Source organism: Nannospalax galili, unplaced genomic scaffold (assembly GCF_000622305.1).
Source record: "Nannospalax galili isolate Female #2095 unplaced genomic scaffold, S.galili_v1.0 scaffold979, whole genome shotgun sequence".
In the NCBI taxonomy this organism is placed as follows: Eukaryota; Metazoa; Chordata; class Mammalia; order Rodentia; family Spalacidae; genus Nannospalax; species Nannospalax galili.
This window is the reverse complement of record NW_008343671.1, coordinates 513,006-528,444: the sequence shown is the minus strand read 5'-3', so window position 1 is coordinate 528,444 and position 15,439 is coordinate 513,006. Positions and strand designations below refer to the sequence as shown.

Genomic DNA, 15,439 nt, shown 5'->3' with positions numbered 1-15,439 from the left:
GGGCATCTGTGTGAGTGCACATATCTGTGCATGTCTTCTAGGCTCACGTCCTCATTCCTTCAGGTTTCCTATCAAATGTCTCATGCTGCCTTCTAGCCTTTGCTCCCTAATGCCGTGTTTCCTCATTGCCCCACCATCCATTTTCTGCCTCTTACACTATCACGTAAGACCCGAGAACTGAGGGGCTGGATCGTATTTGCTCAGCTCTGTCCCTGTAGCTCACAGAAGAGTGTCCTGGGGTACATGGGTGCTCTACAAAAACATGTCCTTAGGAGATGCAGGTAATTGTGCCTCACCCTTCCCTCCAGGCTGACTGGCTGACTGGTTTGTATAATTGCACCAATCTGCAGTGCTCCAGGAAGAACAGTAGTGGGACTTGGCTGGGCTGGGCTGGGCAGGCCCCATGACTCAGACAGTTCTGTGGGAATCACTGGCTTTTGGTGATAGGCAGCTGTTCTGGATCCTCAACATGACACGCTTGCTCTAAACAGCCACGGTTGAGTTTTTCCTCTCTTGGGACCTTCTAGCTACCCCAGGGAACCTCTTCTCTCCTTTCAAGGAGCAGCACCTGCCTCATGAATCACAACCCGCAGATGGGATGAGGAGCAGGGAGGTCAGTAAGGAGCCTGCAGCTCGTGTGCCCGTGTGGACTCCAGCCCTCCCGACCGGGCACCAGGGCCTCTTTACCGCCTCATAGAAAGCTCTCAGGAAGTTGATCTCGTCCATCAGGGCATCCACCTTGGCCTCCAGCTCTACCTTGTTCATGTAGGCAGCATCCACATCCTGGGCACAAAACACAAGATCATTCTGGGGTTCTTCCTTCCTGGGTTGGCCAGCAGCCTCCGGGAGCCATCTCTGAAACTAGTGGGATACCTTCAGCTCCCAGGAAAGGCCATGCCTCTGCTCCATGCTATGGAGTGGACCTGGGGATGTCCACATAGTGTGGCCCCTATGAATGCCTGCCTGCTCATCAGCTAGTGCCACTTGAAAGGTCTCCTATGACACCTTCCATGGCAAGGACACTGCATCCTGAGCCCTGGGACTCCCATTGCCTCTGGGCTCTCAAGCCTCTCCCCAAAGCCTGTGTGGCTTCCCATCCTCATGCCTCTGCCCATCCTGTCTCCCTCTCACCCTCTCGAAAAGTTGCTCTGTTCTTATTCCAGCTTAGTCCTGGGAGGTCTCTCCCTTCCTCTGTTCCCACCAAGCAGACTGGCCAGATCTTTAGATCTCTGACCTGATACCTCTACCGCTTCACCACCAATCCAGGCTCCATTTTGTGGATTCTGGGCTCAGGACCAGGCCCCTTTGAGTTTCCCTCTCCTTGCACTGGACCATGCAGGGAGAGGTCCTGGGGTATGATTAATACATCTCAGACTTGGGAGTCCTGGATTCTGACCCACTTCTGATTATCTGGGTACCTATGGACAATAAACCAAACTTACCTGGCCCTCAAGTTTCCTCACTTTTTTTTTTTGTCTTTTTGAGACAGGGTCTCCCTGTAGTCCCAGCTGGCCTGGAACTCACAGAGGTCCACCTGCCTCTGCTTCCCAAGTGCTGGGATTAAAGCACCATGCCTGGCTCGAGTTTCCTCACTTTTAAAGTAAAATATGTCTCCAAGATTTGTCATGCAAATCCAATAAAGGCTATAGGAATGGCGCTAACGTCACTGGAAACTCTGCCGCCCCCAGGAACCTGCCGTCAGCGGGAGCGCCTCTTCCCCTCACCTTCTTGAGCACCACGAACTCATTCTCTGCTGCAGTGCGCCTGTGGATTTCCTCTTCGTACCTGTGGGAAAGGCCAAGAAGGGTGTTGGTGGAGGGCTTGAGAGTGAGATGGGAACTATGATCTAGTGGGCACACGGGAAATAATTTGCTATAGAATATCTCCCTGTACATGCATGGTCTCAGAATTCCAAACCAAACACCCCTAGTTCTGCCAAAAGAGGACTCGAGCTGCAAACGGCAAAGCAGACTGTCCTCTTCCGGGGTGCCTTTTCACAGAGCCTGTTCTCTAAAGAATCGTGCCTTCCTCCCTCCTCTTCCTCCTCCTCCTTCTCCTTCTCTCCCTGTTCCTCTTCTTCCTCCTCCTCCTTCTCCTTCTTTCCCTGTTCCTCTTCCTCCTCCTCCTCCTTGTTTTTGACTGGCAGCCCCTGACCTCTAGCCTAGCTCCTGCATCCTCTGGTGCTGTCACGTCCCCTAATATTCTCAGTCACAGTGAATCTCATCCTAAGAGGCGGAGTCGTCAAGGTAATGGGAGCCCCTCTGCCCCGGCTTTCTTATCTCCAGTCTGCTCCTGATCTGTCTGGCCACTAGAGCGGCCCTTCCATTACAGGTGGCCCAGGCTGTTACCCAGGCTGCCTTAGCACCAGTGTATCATATATTTTCTCCCAACGGGCTCCTCGCTGTCTCCTCAGCTGCCTTCTTATGAAGCATTTTCTTCACCTATGTTTATACAACTGCCCTTGTTTTCCCTGTTTCTCAGCTCCTAGTCTTGACACATAGGCCACTTGGTCTCCACAGCAGCACTGCTGGTCATGAACCAGGAGCACACTCTTCAACACACACCTGGCTGTGTCCTTCCCATGCCTTCTTCCTCCTCAACCTAATCTGTAGTCTCCTCCTTCAGGGAGCATTCTTGGATGGAAACACTCTTTCCCATGTTTGCATGCATGTTATAAATTATCATCTCTATAAGAATTATGCAATTTTGGAGTCTTTTAGATAGACCCACTGAAGGGTACTCCAATCTCTTCACCTGCGTCCCTGTTCAGCATGGAAGAAGCCAGAGCGGTCTGTGTCCCTATTCCCTATTGGCAAGTTGGGCAACCCCTTCAGAGGATGGCGTGATAAAAATAGGAGGTAGGAATTGGCTAGGCAGTTAGGGTAAAAAGACCCCAAAGAAAAGTAGCCAGTTTCTTGGCTAAAAGTCAAAATGTCCTTGGGCCTCTTAGCAACACACTCTGTTCCAAAGGCCAAAAATGTCAAAAGTACTTGGGAGCTCTTATCTAATCTGGGGAGATATGGGAGGAGTTAGAGGGGAGGGAGTGGGCATGGATTTGATCAAAATACCTTATATGCACGTATGACATTCTCAATAAATTATTTAAAAAAATAATAAATTATCATCTGTACTTGCCTTTCTGTTCCAGGGCTGAATCACTACATGTCTGCCTAATCATAACAGAATAAAAATAACTAGTACATCTTACTACATGCTAGACCAAGTGCTTTCCATCACTGGCCACAGGGGTGACTCAGCACTTGAAATGGTCTGGTATGACTGAGGAGTTGAAGTTTAAGTTTTACTTAAATTTATTAAATACTAATTAAGGGCCAGGTGTGGTGGGGTACACCTTTAATCCCAGCAATTGGGAAGAGAGGTGGATCTCTGTGAGACCAAGGCCAGCCTGGTCTACATGGTGAGTTCCAGGCCTGCTGGGACTACAGGGAGACCCTGTCTGAAAAAGACCAAAAAATATTGATTAAAATGTTCTTAGGGGCTTGGGTTCTTACTACATTATACAAAGATCACTTCATGGAGCAATTAATTTGGGTTGGAATAATGGAATTAAAGAAAAATTAAAATAAGAAAAATAAGGAATAAAAGCAATAAAAATAAGAAAAAGGAATAATAAAAAAAGAGCAATGAAAAGAAAAACATGTCTAAAAGCACAAGCGCACGTGTGCGTGTGCGTGCATGCGTGCGTGCATGTGTGTGTGTGTTCTGTGTGTACATGCACATTTGCAAACACATGCAGATGGTCCTGGGAGAAGGCTGCAAGTACATCTTTTTCTATCTCTGTTCCTCCAGCCTCTTGGGCATTGCTGGGATGAATATATGAACCCTGTAAAGGAGCATTTAGTTGAATAAATGTGAGTGAGAGATTCCCTGGCTTTATTTTTTAACTCATGAGTTGCCCTTTGTATAACTTTGGATAACTGAGCTGCCATTTCTGAGCCTGAATTTCCTTATCTGCAGAGGTTAAACGTTGTTACATAGGCATAAGTCTTTGAACCTATGGTAGCCATCACTCTGTTAGCCCCAGCGCTCTTCCTCAAAGCCACAAAATTCTGGACCAAGGGTCCATGTTTTCTACTTCATGTCTGTTTGATTACATCTCATGACCGCCCCCCCAAGTGTATGTCCCATTCCCAATGAATGTGTGTGTCGGGGGGTGGATTTCAGAGAATACGGCCCTCTCCTCCTACCCCTCTGGCTTCTCCGAAAGCATCAGGGGACCCCAGGAGGGAGAAGCTGAGTTCCCACTCACTTGTTCTTGAAGTCCTCTACCACATCTTGCATGTTCTTCAACTCTGTCTCCAGCCTTCCCCGTTCTCCTCCCAGACAGTCCAGCTGTCGCCTCAGATTGGCGATGTAGGCTTCAAACATGGGCTCGAGATTGGTTCTGGTGGTTTTGTGGTCTTGCAGGAGGCTCCATTTGGTCTCTAGGACTTTGTTCTGCTGCTCCAGGAATCGCACCTGCCCAGGTCAGAGGTAAGAGACTGTGAGGGGATTTCCCTGTTGCAGTCTCCCACATGCTCTGAGATACAGGACTTCCTAATAGTGCAGGGGCTCTGCATGACCTCAGAGCCCAGGTGGTACCTCCTCTTCCTCCTCCTCCTCCTCCTCCTCCTCCTCCTCCTCCCCCTCCTTCTCCTCCTTATCCTCCTCATCCTCCTCCTCCAACTGCAGGGAGCATGGGATTCGGAGAGCCAAGTCAAAATGTTAGTGTACTGGGCTTGGGAGACATCAGAATACACCAACCATGATGACATGTGATAACACAGGAAAAGAGCATTGCATCTGAGCCTAAACTGATTCCTATTAAGTGGGTAGAAGGTTTGCGGCAGAAAATTCATCTGTTCATTTTCTTTCTGTCAAGATTTCTCAGGATCTGGATTCTGGACTCAGTTGCTGGTTTACTTCAGAAATATTGGTGTGGGCCACTCAAGAATTGCACTGAAGGAACCTGGACACAATCTCAACCATGTCTCTCAGTGGTTGGGTGGCCTTATACAATCTCCTCTCTCACTTTGCTCTTTAGGGCCCTTGTGATTGTGGGCTGCTAATTTGGGTTTCTGGATTTAACCCTATCTGCTCCTCATTCTGGGAAATATGCAAAACTCTCCCCTCCCGCCTCAACCTAAAGTCCTCTCACTGGGAGGGACTGCAATGTCACTTAGCCTCCAAGAATGAAAGAACAGTCTCTCCACTACTTCAGTGATGCAGTGTCTCTACAGGGGTCTTTAGCAAATGCAACTTTCTCTCCCACTCCCACTGTAGGAGAGAGGACACCCGGGCTCCAAGTCCTTCCCTAGTCCCATGCCCTATTCCCATATCTCCTCTGGATGAATCAGGGAGAAGCAAAGCCCAGGATTTTCCTTTCTCAGCCAGGCTCCTGGAAGCCACATCTCTGTTGGCATAACGCAGGCCAGCCAGGAGGGGTGACATGGGTAACAAAGCTAGAGAACAGGTGCCTTAGCAGTGCCTTTGGTGAGGTCTACCCACCCAACAATCTTCTCCCCATGCTGAAGCATTCAGTGTCTGGCAGAGCTGCAAAGGGAGGGAGAGTTCACCTGTTCCACCCTACAGGAGCCCAAGAGGAGGGGCAACTCTCCCCACAGTAGAGCCCACACTGGAGCCTGAGCTGAGAGGCCTCTTGGCTTAACACTTTCTTCTACACCCCAGAAATTTAGCACAAGTGGTCCAGAGCTGCGACCCTTCTCCCTTCCCAGATGAGGCATGAGATGGTGATCTACAACAGAACCACGTCCCGTAAGGGCCTTTCCCAGAGCCAGGGACCTCTGTGACGCCAAATCATGCGGCAGTTGAGACTGAGGCTGAAGTCCCACGTTTCCCTTCACTGACAGAAACACACTAAATGCTCTGAATGCCACTTTACTGCCCATTCAGCCTCCCGGATACACCCTATCACCAGGGCATGTCACCAGAGCAATGCTCCTGCCTCAAGAGGACATTAGTGTTGACTAACTGGGTGAGGGAAAGGGACTCAGCTCACTTCTATGAACTTTCAGTCTTCTCTTCTCCATCCCTTTTCCTTCAAACTGACCTCCTTATCTGTCTAGCTGAGCCCATAATAAGCACTGGCCACCAGAGTCGCAGTGTCCTCATTGTGGGTCTGAGACCTCTGGGGTCTGTGGATGGACATTTTATTATCCTGCCTCATCAGTAGACTGACTAGCCTCCAGGTGCACAGGTCCTGGGAAGCCAGTTTGTTTCAGGAAAACCCAGAAAACAAAAATCTCAGACGGAAGCTGCTTTAATAACAAAGACCCCACCTGCCCCTCACCTTGTCAATGAAGGAGGCGAACTTGTTGTTGAGGCTCTTGATCTGCTCCTTCTCCTCCTTGCGAACTCGCTGGAGGGATGGATCGATCTCCAGGTGTAAGGGGGTCAGGAGACTCTGGTTGACAGTGACTTCGTGGATGCCCCCAGCTCCAGGGGCCATCCCACCTCCAAATCCATATCCACCGTAGGCTCCCCCAACTCTGTACCCTATGCCACCGACACCCAGCCCACAGCTAGCAACGCCAAAGCTGGCCCTGCTGGAGCGGAAGCCCCCACCAATAGAGATTCTCTTGCTACCCCCTAAGCTGTGGAGGCTCCTTGTCCCAAAACCACCCCCAAAGCCACTGCCAAAGCTCTTTCCGCTCTGGGACACAGAGACAGAGCTAAAGCCCGGCCGGCAGCCTGGGAGGAGGCTGGCTGAGGAAGCACTGAAGTTCCGTGTGCCCCCCGATTTGATGGTCACAGAGGATCGCTGGGTCATGGTGGAAGTTGCTGTCAGAAGGCAGCAGAGCAAAAAATGTTAGAAGAATGAAGTCTTGGCTCTTCTGGACTTGCCTTGACTTTTATCCCTTTCAAGAACTGGGCTTGGCCAGAGGAGATCAAAGACCACTCTGTTGAGTTCACTTTAATGGCATGTCTGGCCACAGCCCATCTTCCTGCCCGCTAATCACCGTGGGGAACACCCTACCCTGGGCAGGACCAGGCCTGGCTTCAGAGCTCCCCACCTTCCCAGGTTCTGTCATACACTGTGGACACTCTGCTCCATGCCCAGATCCCAGGCTCCATACCCAAGCATCTTACTCTGCCCATCCTATCCTGTTCATTTACATATAAAAATCCCGTTTATTGAGGATTGAGTCTGTGCCCACCATGTGGAAGGTCTACCACAATATCGTTACATTTGATTTTATAGCTCTGTGAAAGTAGATGAATTATTGCCAGCGTCTTTTGAACACGTCATGAAGCTGACCTTCACCCCACTTCTCATTTAACCCTCGACATCAGCTGTTCTTGTTCTTGGTTTTCACGTGGACTAATTGGAGCATAGACTGGTTAGGCACCCTGGCTAATAGCAAGTGTTGGACCAGTATTAGAGCCCAGTGGTCTGACTGGGTCATATGCCCCAAATTCCTGAACTTCACATAGCTGGGGAAAAATCCACAGAGGATGCGATGTCTCTTGTCCTAGGGAAGAAGCAGTCAGGGTGCCACTCCAAACTCTTGTCCCCCAGTTGCTGTAACCCCTTCACTCCTATCCCCACCCCTCACCCCCAGTGCCTTGAGTCTTAGCTTGCCCTTTTCCAGGAATTTAACAATCGCTCTCAGGGTCTTTTCTCCCTGCCCTGAAATCCTTACCCTCCTCACCGTTCTAAACACGGTCCCTTGTTTTCCTCTCTTCTCGTTGGTGTCATGTGCCATTGAACTTCTGCCCTAGCATGAATGGTTCTCACAACCCTGGTTGGCAGCTCCCATCACTTCACACTGGGTCCTGAGTACTGAGCCCACCCTGTCCAAGCACACCTGATCCCTAAGTGAGCTTCATCACCCAGCTCAGTCCTGATGGGAAGGGTTCAGGAGACTTGTGAGCTCAGGAATGTGGGGGCTTCCTGGGCGTCTCCCTACTGCCTGCAATTTTGCAGTTATGGACTCATTGGCTCCTCTGCCTGGCCCCAGGGCTGACTTTTAACTCCTCTCCTAACCTTTTATTTCTCTGCTCAGGTTTGCAAGTTTGAAGCTGTCAGAGAACAATCTGCTCCTTTGCTGTCTGAGGCCTGGGCCACCCACCCTACGTCAGTGCTGTCCCAGAACATAGGCTGGTTTGGGAAGAGGATGACCTCGCCCTACATGACATACTGAGCAGGAGACTGGGCAAGGCTTCTGCCTAGGGGTTGGGGTTTCCTAAACAAAACATCCCAAGGAGAAGGGAGAAGGCTGGTGGTCTCCTGCCCTCTCCACGCCGCCCTCTCCACGCCACCCTCTCCACACCACCCTCTCCATACCGCCGCCCTCTCCATGCCGCCCTCTCCATGCTGCCCTCTCCATACTGCCCTCTCCATACCACCCTCTCAGTTCCGCATGAAGGGACAACAGTTGTGTTCTGAGCACTGCCTGTGTTGACCCCTGGCTTGGGGAAGCCTGAAAGTCAGGACAATTTTGGGGGGCACATAGAGGGCTGAGCCAAACACATTACACATGCTGTTTAATAGGCACATTCAGAGGAGGGAATAGGAACACTCACTCTAGCTGGCAGTTTGTAAGCAGCCAGTGATGAGACAGCCTGACGTTAAGGTGGCCTGAGAGACATGGACTCCCCTGTCACTGCATCTGGGGGGAAGGGACAGGTGGCGTTGAATGGGCATTTGTGGATACCTGGTCCTAGCAGGATCCATTGAATATGAATTGTGGAAGAGAATGGACCTTGGGTTTGTGTGTCTAGCACAAAGAAGTACCAGGAGCAACTTGGGGACTACAAAGAGGCTGCCTTAGGCCAGTGATTGATTTAGTCAGGGTATCAGGCCCCTTGGCAGCACAGGAGGGCCCTGTGAAGAGGAGGTGGGAGAAGGGCCCAGGCATCAAGGTACAGGTGAGAAAAGGCTTCAGGGCAGTGACTAGGGGAGTGGTTGGCTGCTGGCCTTAGTGCCTGTAGCTTTTCCTGCTGGATGATGTAGTGGAAACAAACTTGATGCTGGAGCCACTGCTCCCTGGGCCCCGGCTGCTGCAGGTGGTGAAGCTAGAGCCTCCCAGGCCTGCACCCAAGCTGTGCCCACTGCTGGTGGTGAAGTTGTAGCCACTGCTCCCATTGAGACCCAGGCTTCCACTTCCCAAGCCGCTGCCACCGCCATAGCCACTGGAAACTGTGGAAGTGACCACGGCTGCAGAAAAAAGGAGACAGGGTTAAGCATCTGGTGTTAGAACCTGTGTCCTGAAGTCCCTGGGGAGGCAGGCAATGGGTGGTCTCACAGGTAGGTGCTGATCTTCTTCCTATCTCCTGTCTGCTCAGTGAGACACTGAGCTGGGCTGTAGTGCCTGCATTCTCCAGGTAGGAAGGACTTTCTTCCTCCTCTAGGCTACTCTCTTACAGAACCTACTGAAGAGTTCTCCAGGATGCTGTTCCCCCTGTGGCTGTGTCTGATCCTGTCTCCCTCTGTTGGCTTGGTTCTGGGGTCTTCTTCCTTCTGAGAGCTCATATGAGATGTACATGTCCTTTTCCTGGTATCCCCTTGGCTTTGGTGCTCTAAACACCATTGATGCCTACCCTGGAAAGGCCTTAGCACCTTCCTGTAGCAACCCTCTGCAGAGCTGAGTTAAGCCTTTTGCCAGACTGTTCAGAGGAGGCAGGGCCCCCTTCTAGCCACACTCTGGGACCTAACCCGAATGCCGTCTCCAAAGAGTCTGGGCAGAACCAGGAAATTTCCTAAGTCCTGTCTGTGTCAAATACTTGTTTCTGAGCTCTCTAAGTTAGGCTTGCAACTCCAGAGAGACTGCATGTACTTCTGGAAGGTAGGAGGTGTGGCTACGGCTTCTAAAGTGCCTATAGGACAATACACAGAACGTCCCATCACCTGTTTAGTGGTGTGGCACTCACTCCCAAAGGTAAGAACTGTGGAACTAAAGATGCTCATCTAACTTGGCAAGAAGAGGCAAGAGAATCAGGAATTTGAGGCCAGTCTGGGCTCCATGAGATCTGATTCAAACAAACAAACAAACAAATAAACAAACAAACGAGAACCTTTAGCTCCACACTGATGCTCACTTGGGTGGACCTAGTTACACTCAACGGATTACAAAAGATAAACGCAAACAGAACAGAAATGCATTAAAAGAGGAGGGAGACTTGTTGGGATAGGGGTTGGCAAGGGGGAAAGAGTGGGGGTAAGAGTGATCAGAGTACATTATATACATGTATGAAATTGTCAGAGAATAAATTTAATTTAAAAAGACTACCAGTACCACAATGAATAATTAATATAATAATATAACAATAATATGATATAAAAAATCCACAGCCCCCTATGGCTTTCTCTCTAACATACCTAAGCCCTCAAACTTTCTAAAAACAAATCTGCCCGTGAGGTCCTCTCAGTTTCTTTCTGTATACCCCGCCCCGAACCACACGTCTGCAAAGTCACACAGGGTGTCATACTCACAGATGTTCACTGGAGAAACGCCCTCTGCACTCAGCCTGATTGGGAGGAGGGAGGAAAGGTTACTACGGTGGCTAGCATCTCACAGGTATTTGCAGTGACATTTTTGCAAATGTTTTAAGTGTTAAAAAACTATTATCTTTATTGCAGAAATAAAGTTGAAATTCTGAAAATACTAGCAGAACCAAAAATAATCAAAATCTAATAGATGGAATAATGTGGAGCTTGAGGTTCAGAGCAGTAAAACCTGTAGTCTCAGAAACACAGTTTTCGTCGCATACTTGGAACTAATATATATTGAGAACCTGCTATATACGTCATGCCATTTTGTTCTCCTGACAACCCTATTAGGTGTTATTCCCTTAATTTCATAGTGGGAAACTGAAGCTCAGAGGGGCTCATTAACTTTCTCATTGTCCATCTGTCTCCAAAACCCTAAACTTTGGCCACTAAACTAAAGGAGAGCTAGTATTTTTTATTATATTATCTTTAGTGTGTGTGTGTGTGTGTGTGTGTGTGTGTGTGTGTGTGTGTGTGTGTGTGAGTGAAGGTACATACCATTTCTCTGTGTGTGCACGGGTGTCACTGTGTGTGTGTGTGTGTGTGTGTGTGTGTGTGTGTGTGTGTGTGTGTGTGTGTGTATGTAAGGGCAGATTCCTACAGAGGCCAGAGGAGTCAGATCCTCCAGGAGCTGGAGTTACAGGCAATTGTAAGCTGCCTGACATGAGTGTTGGGAACTGAACTTGGGTCCGCTACAAGACCAGTACACGCTCTTAACCACTGAGCCATCTCTCCAGCTCCAAGAGCTAGTAGTTTTTGATGTTTTGGTTGTTTGCCTTAACCTTTAACAGTCAAGCTATCACTCCAATCTATAGTACTTTTTCAAACACTTTTTGCATATCATGAGCTATTGTAAGTTTCATGCATATTGCCTTATTTTAGCCCTTTTAGTAATATACAACATCGGAACTATTACCCCTATTCTACAGGTAGGAACCCTGAGATGTGGGAAGGTTAAGAAACTTGCCTGTGGTAATGCAGCTGGTAACAGGCAGAATACCAAGCTCCCATTAGTTCTGGGGATCATCTAGTCTTCTGGTCTCTATTCTGCCATTGAAGAAACTGAGGGCTAGACATAACTGACTTCCCATAATGAGTGAGGGACCTGTAAACCCAAATCTAAAACAGTTTACTCTCAGTTCAGAACCTTTATACCACATTTCCAGACCTGTTATGTAACCAGACTTCTTTAATAGAATTAGGTTTCTTAGGCCTGCTCAGGTCTTCGATTTCTATGGGGTGTACCGTGAATGACTTCTTAGTTTGGAAAGAAATTGTACCTTCATTCAATTTCACCTGCATTTTGCTCCCTCTTCCAGTAGAGGATGGGCTGCAGCCAGCCTGGCCTCTCAGGGTACCTAGGCCCCTGTGTTTTCTTTGAGAACAGATTGGCAACCCACCTGTACTCCTCACCCTCCAGCAGCTTCCTGTAGGTGGCGATCTCCACATCTAGGGCCAGCTTAACATTCATGAGCTCTTGGTACTCCCGAAGCAGCCGGGCCATGTCCTGCTTGGCCTTCTGCAGTGCGTCCTCAAGGTCCACCAGTTTGGCCCGGGCATCCTTGAGGGCCAACTCTCCGCGTTGCTCAGCATCTGAGATGGCAGTTTGCAGGCTGGCACACTGAAAAGAAAGGGGTGTCATGAAATCTGTGGACAGATTCTGTATGTGGGGTGCTCTTTGAATAGGAGTCCTCAGAGATAGGAAAACCCTGAATAAACGGGCATTCTGGAGCTCTTGGACCGACTGGAATTTTACCTGCTTCTTCACGCCATCAATCTCAGATCTCAGTCTCTGGATCATTCGGTTCATCTCTGAAATCTCTTGCTTGGTGTTTCGGAGGTCATCGCCATGCCTGCCTGCTGTCACCTGCAGCTCCTCGTACTGATAGGATCAGGGCAGACATGGATACTTAGTGAATGCCTGTGTGCCAAGCAGGCCACTCATCACCAGTGACTCTCCCCTTCCCTCATTCATTTATCCAGGTGGTTCTTCTTGAGCCCATTTGCTTGTCAAGAAGGTAGCCAGCTCTGGGAATAATGGCACATGAGCACAGGCTGGCCCTGCTTTCAGAAGCTTACATTTGCTTGGGAGAGACAGACACTAAGTTGCATACTGCTTAATTTGTAGTTCCAAACAGGGCCCTTGAGAGTGTCATAAAGGAGTCTGACTTAGATTTGAAAGTGCTGAGGGAGTAACAGAGGGAGCCTTTCTTGAGACAGAGATGCTAAACTGTGGTCTTCAAGTTGGGTAGGAGGAGCCTCTGTAGCCAGCCTAGGGAGAGAACATTCCAGACAGAGGAAAGGACCTATGACATGACCCTGGGGCAGGAGGAACAGCGGTGAGTTCTGGGAGTGAGGAAGTCACTGTCACTGGGGTGGGAGGTTTCCTTGGCCTTGTGCATGCAGATGGACTGTGCCCATGAATTAAGGTAGCCATGCAGAGAACAGTGCTGAGAGCTGTGGAGGAGGGACAGGAAACAGTGTGGATGGCACAGTGTTGACCTGACAGAGACCCTGGTCTTGGTGGTTTTCATCCTAAAGGTGTGTCTCCATGGCATGCTTGTTTAGGAGAAATGGTATACTGGCCCCTCAGGCCCACTGGCATGAAACCCACACATTTCCCATCAAAAAAGCTCCTGCCAGAGTCAGTATCCATTGAGTTTGGGAAGTGCTGGACAGCTCAGCTCCCTGTTTCCAGATATGCAGGACTAGCAGGAAGAACAGCTCAACAACACAGGGAATTATCTATTATCAATTTCAACCACTTCCCTTTGGGGTTAAGAAGCTGTACTATGGACCCCTGCAAGCCCCTTCTTTCCTTCCATGTTTCGAGCAGAAGGGCAGTTTCACAGGGCAGAGCAAGGGATGAGAGTCAGAGAGTGGCGAGCAGATGTAAGGGTCCTGGGTTTGGCAGGGTGTCGATGCAGGGTCTGCTGCACTGTTCTAGCCCAGATTTAATGGCCGCCTGAGCCTTCAAACAGTAGTTTGGGGTCAGTCAACAGCCTCCTTCTTCCAGATACCGATCTTTTGCCTCACAAGTGTGTGTTCCTGCAAGTGTGTGTTCCTGCAAGTGTGTGTTCCTGCAAGTGTGTGTTCCTGCAAGTGTGTGTTCCTGCAAGTGTGTGTTGTTGCAAGTGTGTGTTGCTTGCTCAGCCTTAAACATTTTCTTGCTCTTTCGTAGTCTTTCGTCTTTCTGCTTCTCTGCTGGGCTAAAGACCTAGCTCTTCCTGGTAGCTCTTTGTTAATGCTGTCTTTTTCCCTTCGGTGATTGCCCATCTACTTCCTGACTTTCTAGACTTTGGGTTTTCTGGTTGCCGTTTCTTCATTTATAACCCCGAAGCCCTGCTTGGCAAAGTGCAGGAGCTCAGAGCATATGAATAGAAGTAATAGCCCTTTAGGACCTACCTTACGAATACTTCTTAGTCATTTTGGAGTTTCACCCAGTCCAACCTATAGCGAACAATGTGAGGACCATGAATGTCCTTCTGGGCATGCAGCGTTGCCCGGGCCACAGTGTATGCGGTTAGGTTTTCCTAGCATCAAAGCTGCGCCTACCAGGTTTTCTGAGAGAAGTGATGAAGTGCAGCCTCAGAACACTAACCCTGGGCTTATCACCTCACCTTGGTCTGGTACCAGGACTCGGCCTCTGCCCGGCTTCGGTTGGCAATGTCTTCATATTGTGCTTTGACCTCAGCGATGATGCTGTCCAAGTCCAGGCTGCGGTTGTTGTCCATGGACAGGACCACAGAGGTGTCACTGACTTGGTTTTGCATCTGAGAGAGTTCCTACAAGGTATCGACTCAGTGTCATCCAGGAACGAAAAGGACTATGAGTGCCTGAGGTGACTAATCACCTAGGTTAGGAATCACTTCTCTGGTGTCCCTGGCAGAGACCTAACTGTCTGTTCCCTGGGTATTCTCAGTCATGTTGAGGATCCCAATTCTTCCCACAGAAGTTTCTATACCACTGATCATTGTGGTGGGAGTTCCCCCTGAATTGCCTCTTTCGAGGTACCCATCAGTGTGGTTTCCTTGGGGATGGGGGTAAAAAAGTGTCCTTTGTATCCTAATCACATAGACTCAGATATGATGTTTGTTCACATGCTATATAAACGGGTTCTTCAGGATCAAATGGTGTTTAGGACCCTGCCACCCCACCCCGTAGTGTCGTTTCCTTCCTCTGTTTCTCTTTCCACAGATCCAGGTATCTGCTTTCCAGAGGGCGGGGCCTCAAATAAGGCATCTTTAGAGGTCAAGAAGTCATCTAACCAGTGAGCTGAGGGGCAGCTTGCTTCTGGATTTTTTGAGGAGGGAGTCTTCATTCCTAGAATGAAGCAACATGCCTTCCTTTGTAGGACTGCCCTACCATGGTGGGGAGAAGAAGCCTCAGAGTTGGGACATTTCCATGTGATAAAGTTTTCCAGCAGTTCCCTCTGCCCCTTCTCCCCCAGGGTCCAGCGTGCTTGGGATGAGATGCTGGTTGACACACTCTAAAGCATCCTTTGCTTTCCTGGCTCTGGTACCAAGAGCAACAGAAACACTTGTGAACCCTTACTGCCTCATAGATCATCCGGTAGAAGTTGAGCTGGTCAGTCAGAGAGTCGACCTTGGCCTCCAGCTCCACCTTGTTCATGTAGGCTCCGTCTACATCCTGGAACAACAGCCCAGGAGAGTCCTCTGAGAACCTAGCTCTGAACAGCAAGTCAAAAGGAGCTGAGCAGAATCTAATCTTGATTTCTGGGGATTCAGGTTGGGGAGGGTGATCACTGAGACTGGGACTTCAGTTTCCTGGGATAAAAAAAAAAACCTGAGCAAGGCCAGTGGGGCCTTTAACACAGGGAGACATCTGGGAGGTTTGTACCTCTTCATGGTCTCATTATTGATAGGGTATTTCTTGGGTGTCCCAAGGATCAGACCATCCTACCCT

At 49.4% G+C, this 15,439-nt stretch overlaps 2 protein-coding genes across 2 annotated transcripts in view; both read right to left on the bottom strand.

Moving 5' to 3' along the window:
- The window catches only part of LOC103739600 (keratin, type II cytoskeletal 5-like), a 10,979-nt gene extending 4,189 nt beyond the window's left edge, over positions 1 to 6,790 (bottom strand). The window contains exons 1-4 of the mRNA XM_008840015.2: positions 6,311 to 6,790; positions 4,271 to 4,479; positions 1,725 to 1,785; positions 674 to 783 (exon numbers count right to left, since the gene is read on the bottom strand). Of these exons, the coding sequence (XP_008838237.1) occupies positions 674 to 783; positions 1,725 to 1,785; positions 4,271 to 4,479; positions 6,311 to 6,790 (860 nt within the window). The remainder of the gene's footprint in view (positions 1 to 673; positions 784 to 1,724; positions 1,786 to 4,270; positions 4,480 to 6,310) is intronic.
- A 1,730-nt stretch (positions 6,791 to 8,520) lies between these two features.
- Positions 8,521 to 15,439, bottom strand: part of Krt75 (keratin 75) — a 9,435-nt gene continuing 2,516 nt past the window's right edge. The window contains exons 4-9 of the mRNA XM_008839983.3: positions 15,068 to 15,163; positions 14,134 to 14,298; positions 12,270 to 12,395; positions 11,914 to 12,134; positions 10,457 to 10,491; positions 8,521 to 9,181 (exon numbers count right to left, since the gene is read on the bottom strand). Coding sequence (XP_008838205.1) covers positions 8,943 to 9,181; positions 10,457 to 10,491; positions 11,914 to 12,134; positions 12,270 to 12,395; positions 14,134 to 14,298; positions 15,068 to 15,163 — 882 coding nt within the window. The 3' untranslated portion in view covers positions 8,521 to 8,942. The remainder of the gene's footprint in view (positions 9,182 to 10,456; positions 10,492 to 11,913; positions 12,135 to 12,269; positions 12,396 to 14,133; positions 14,299 to 15,067; positions 15,164 to 15,439) is intronic.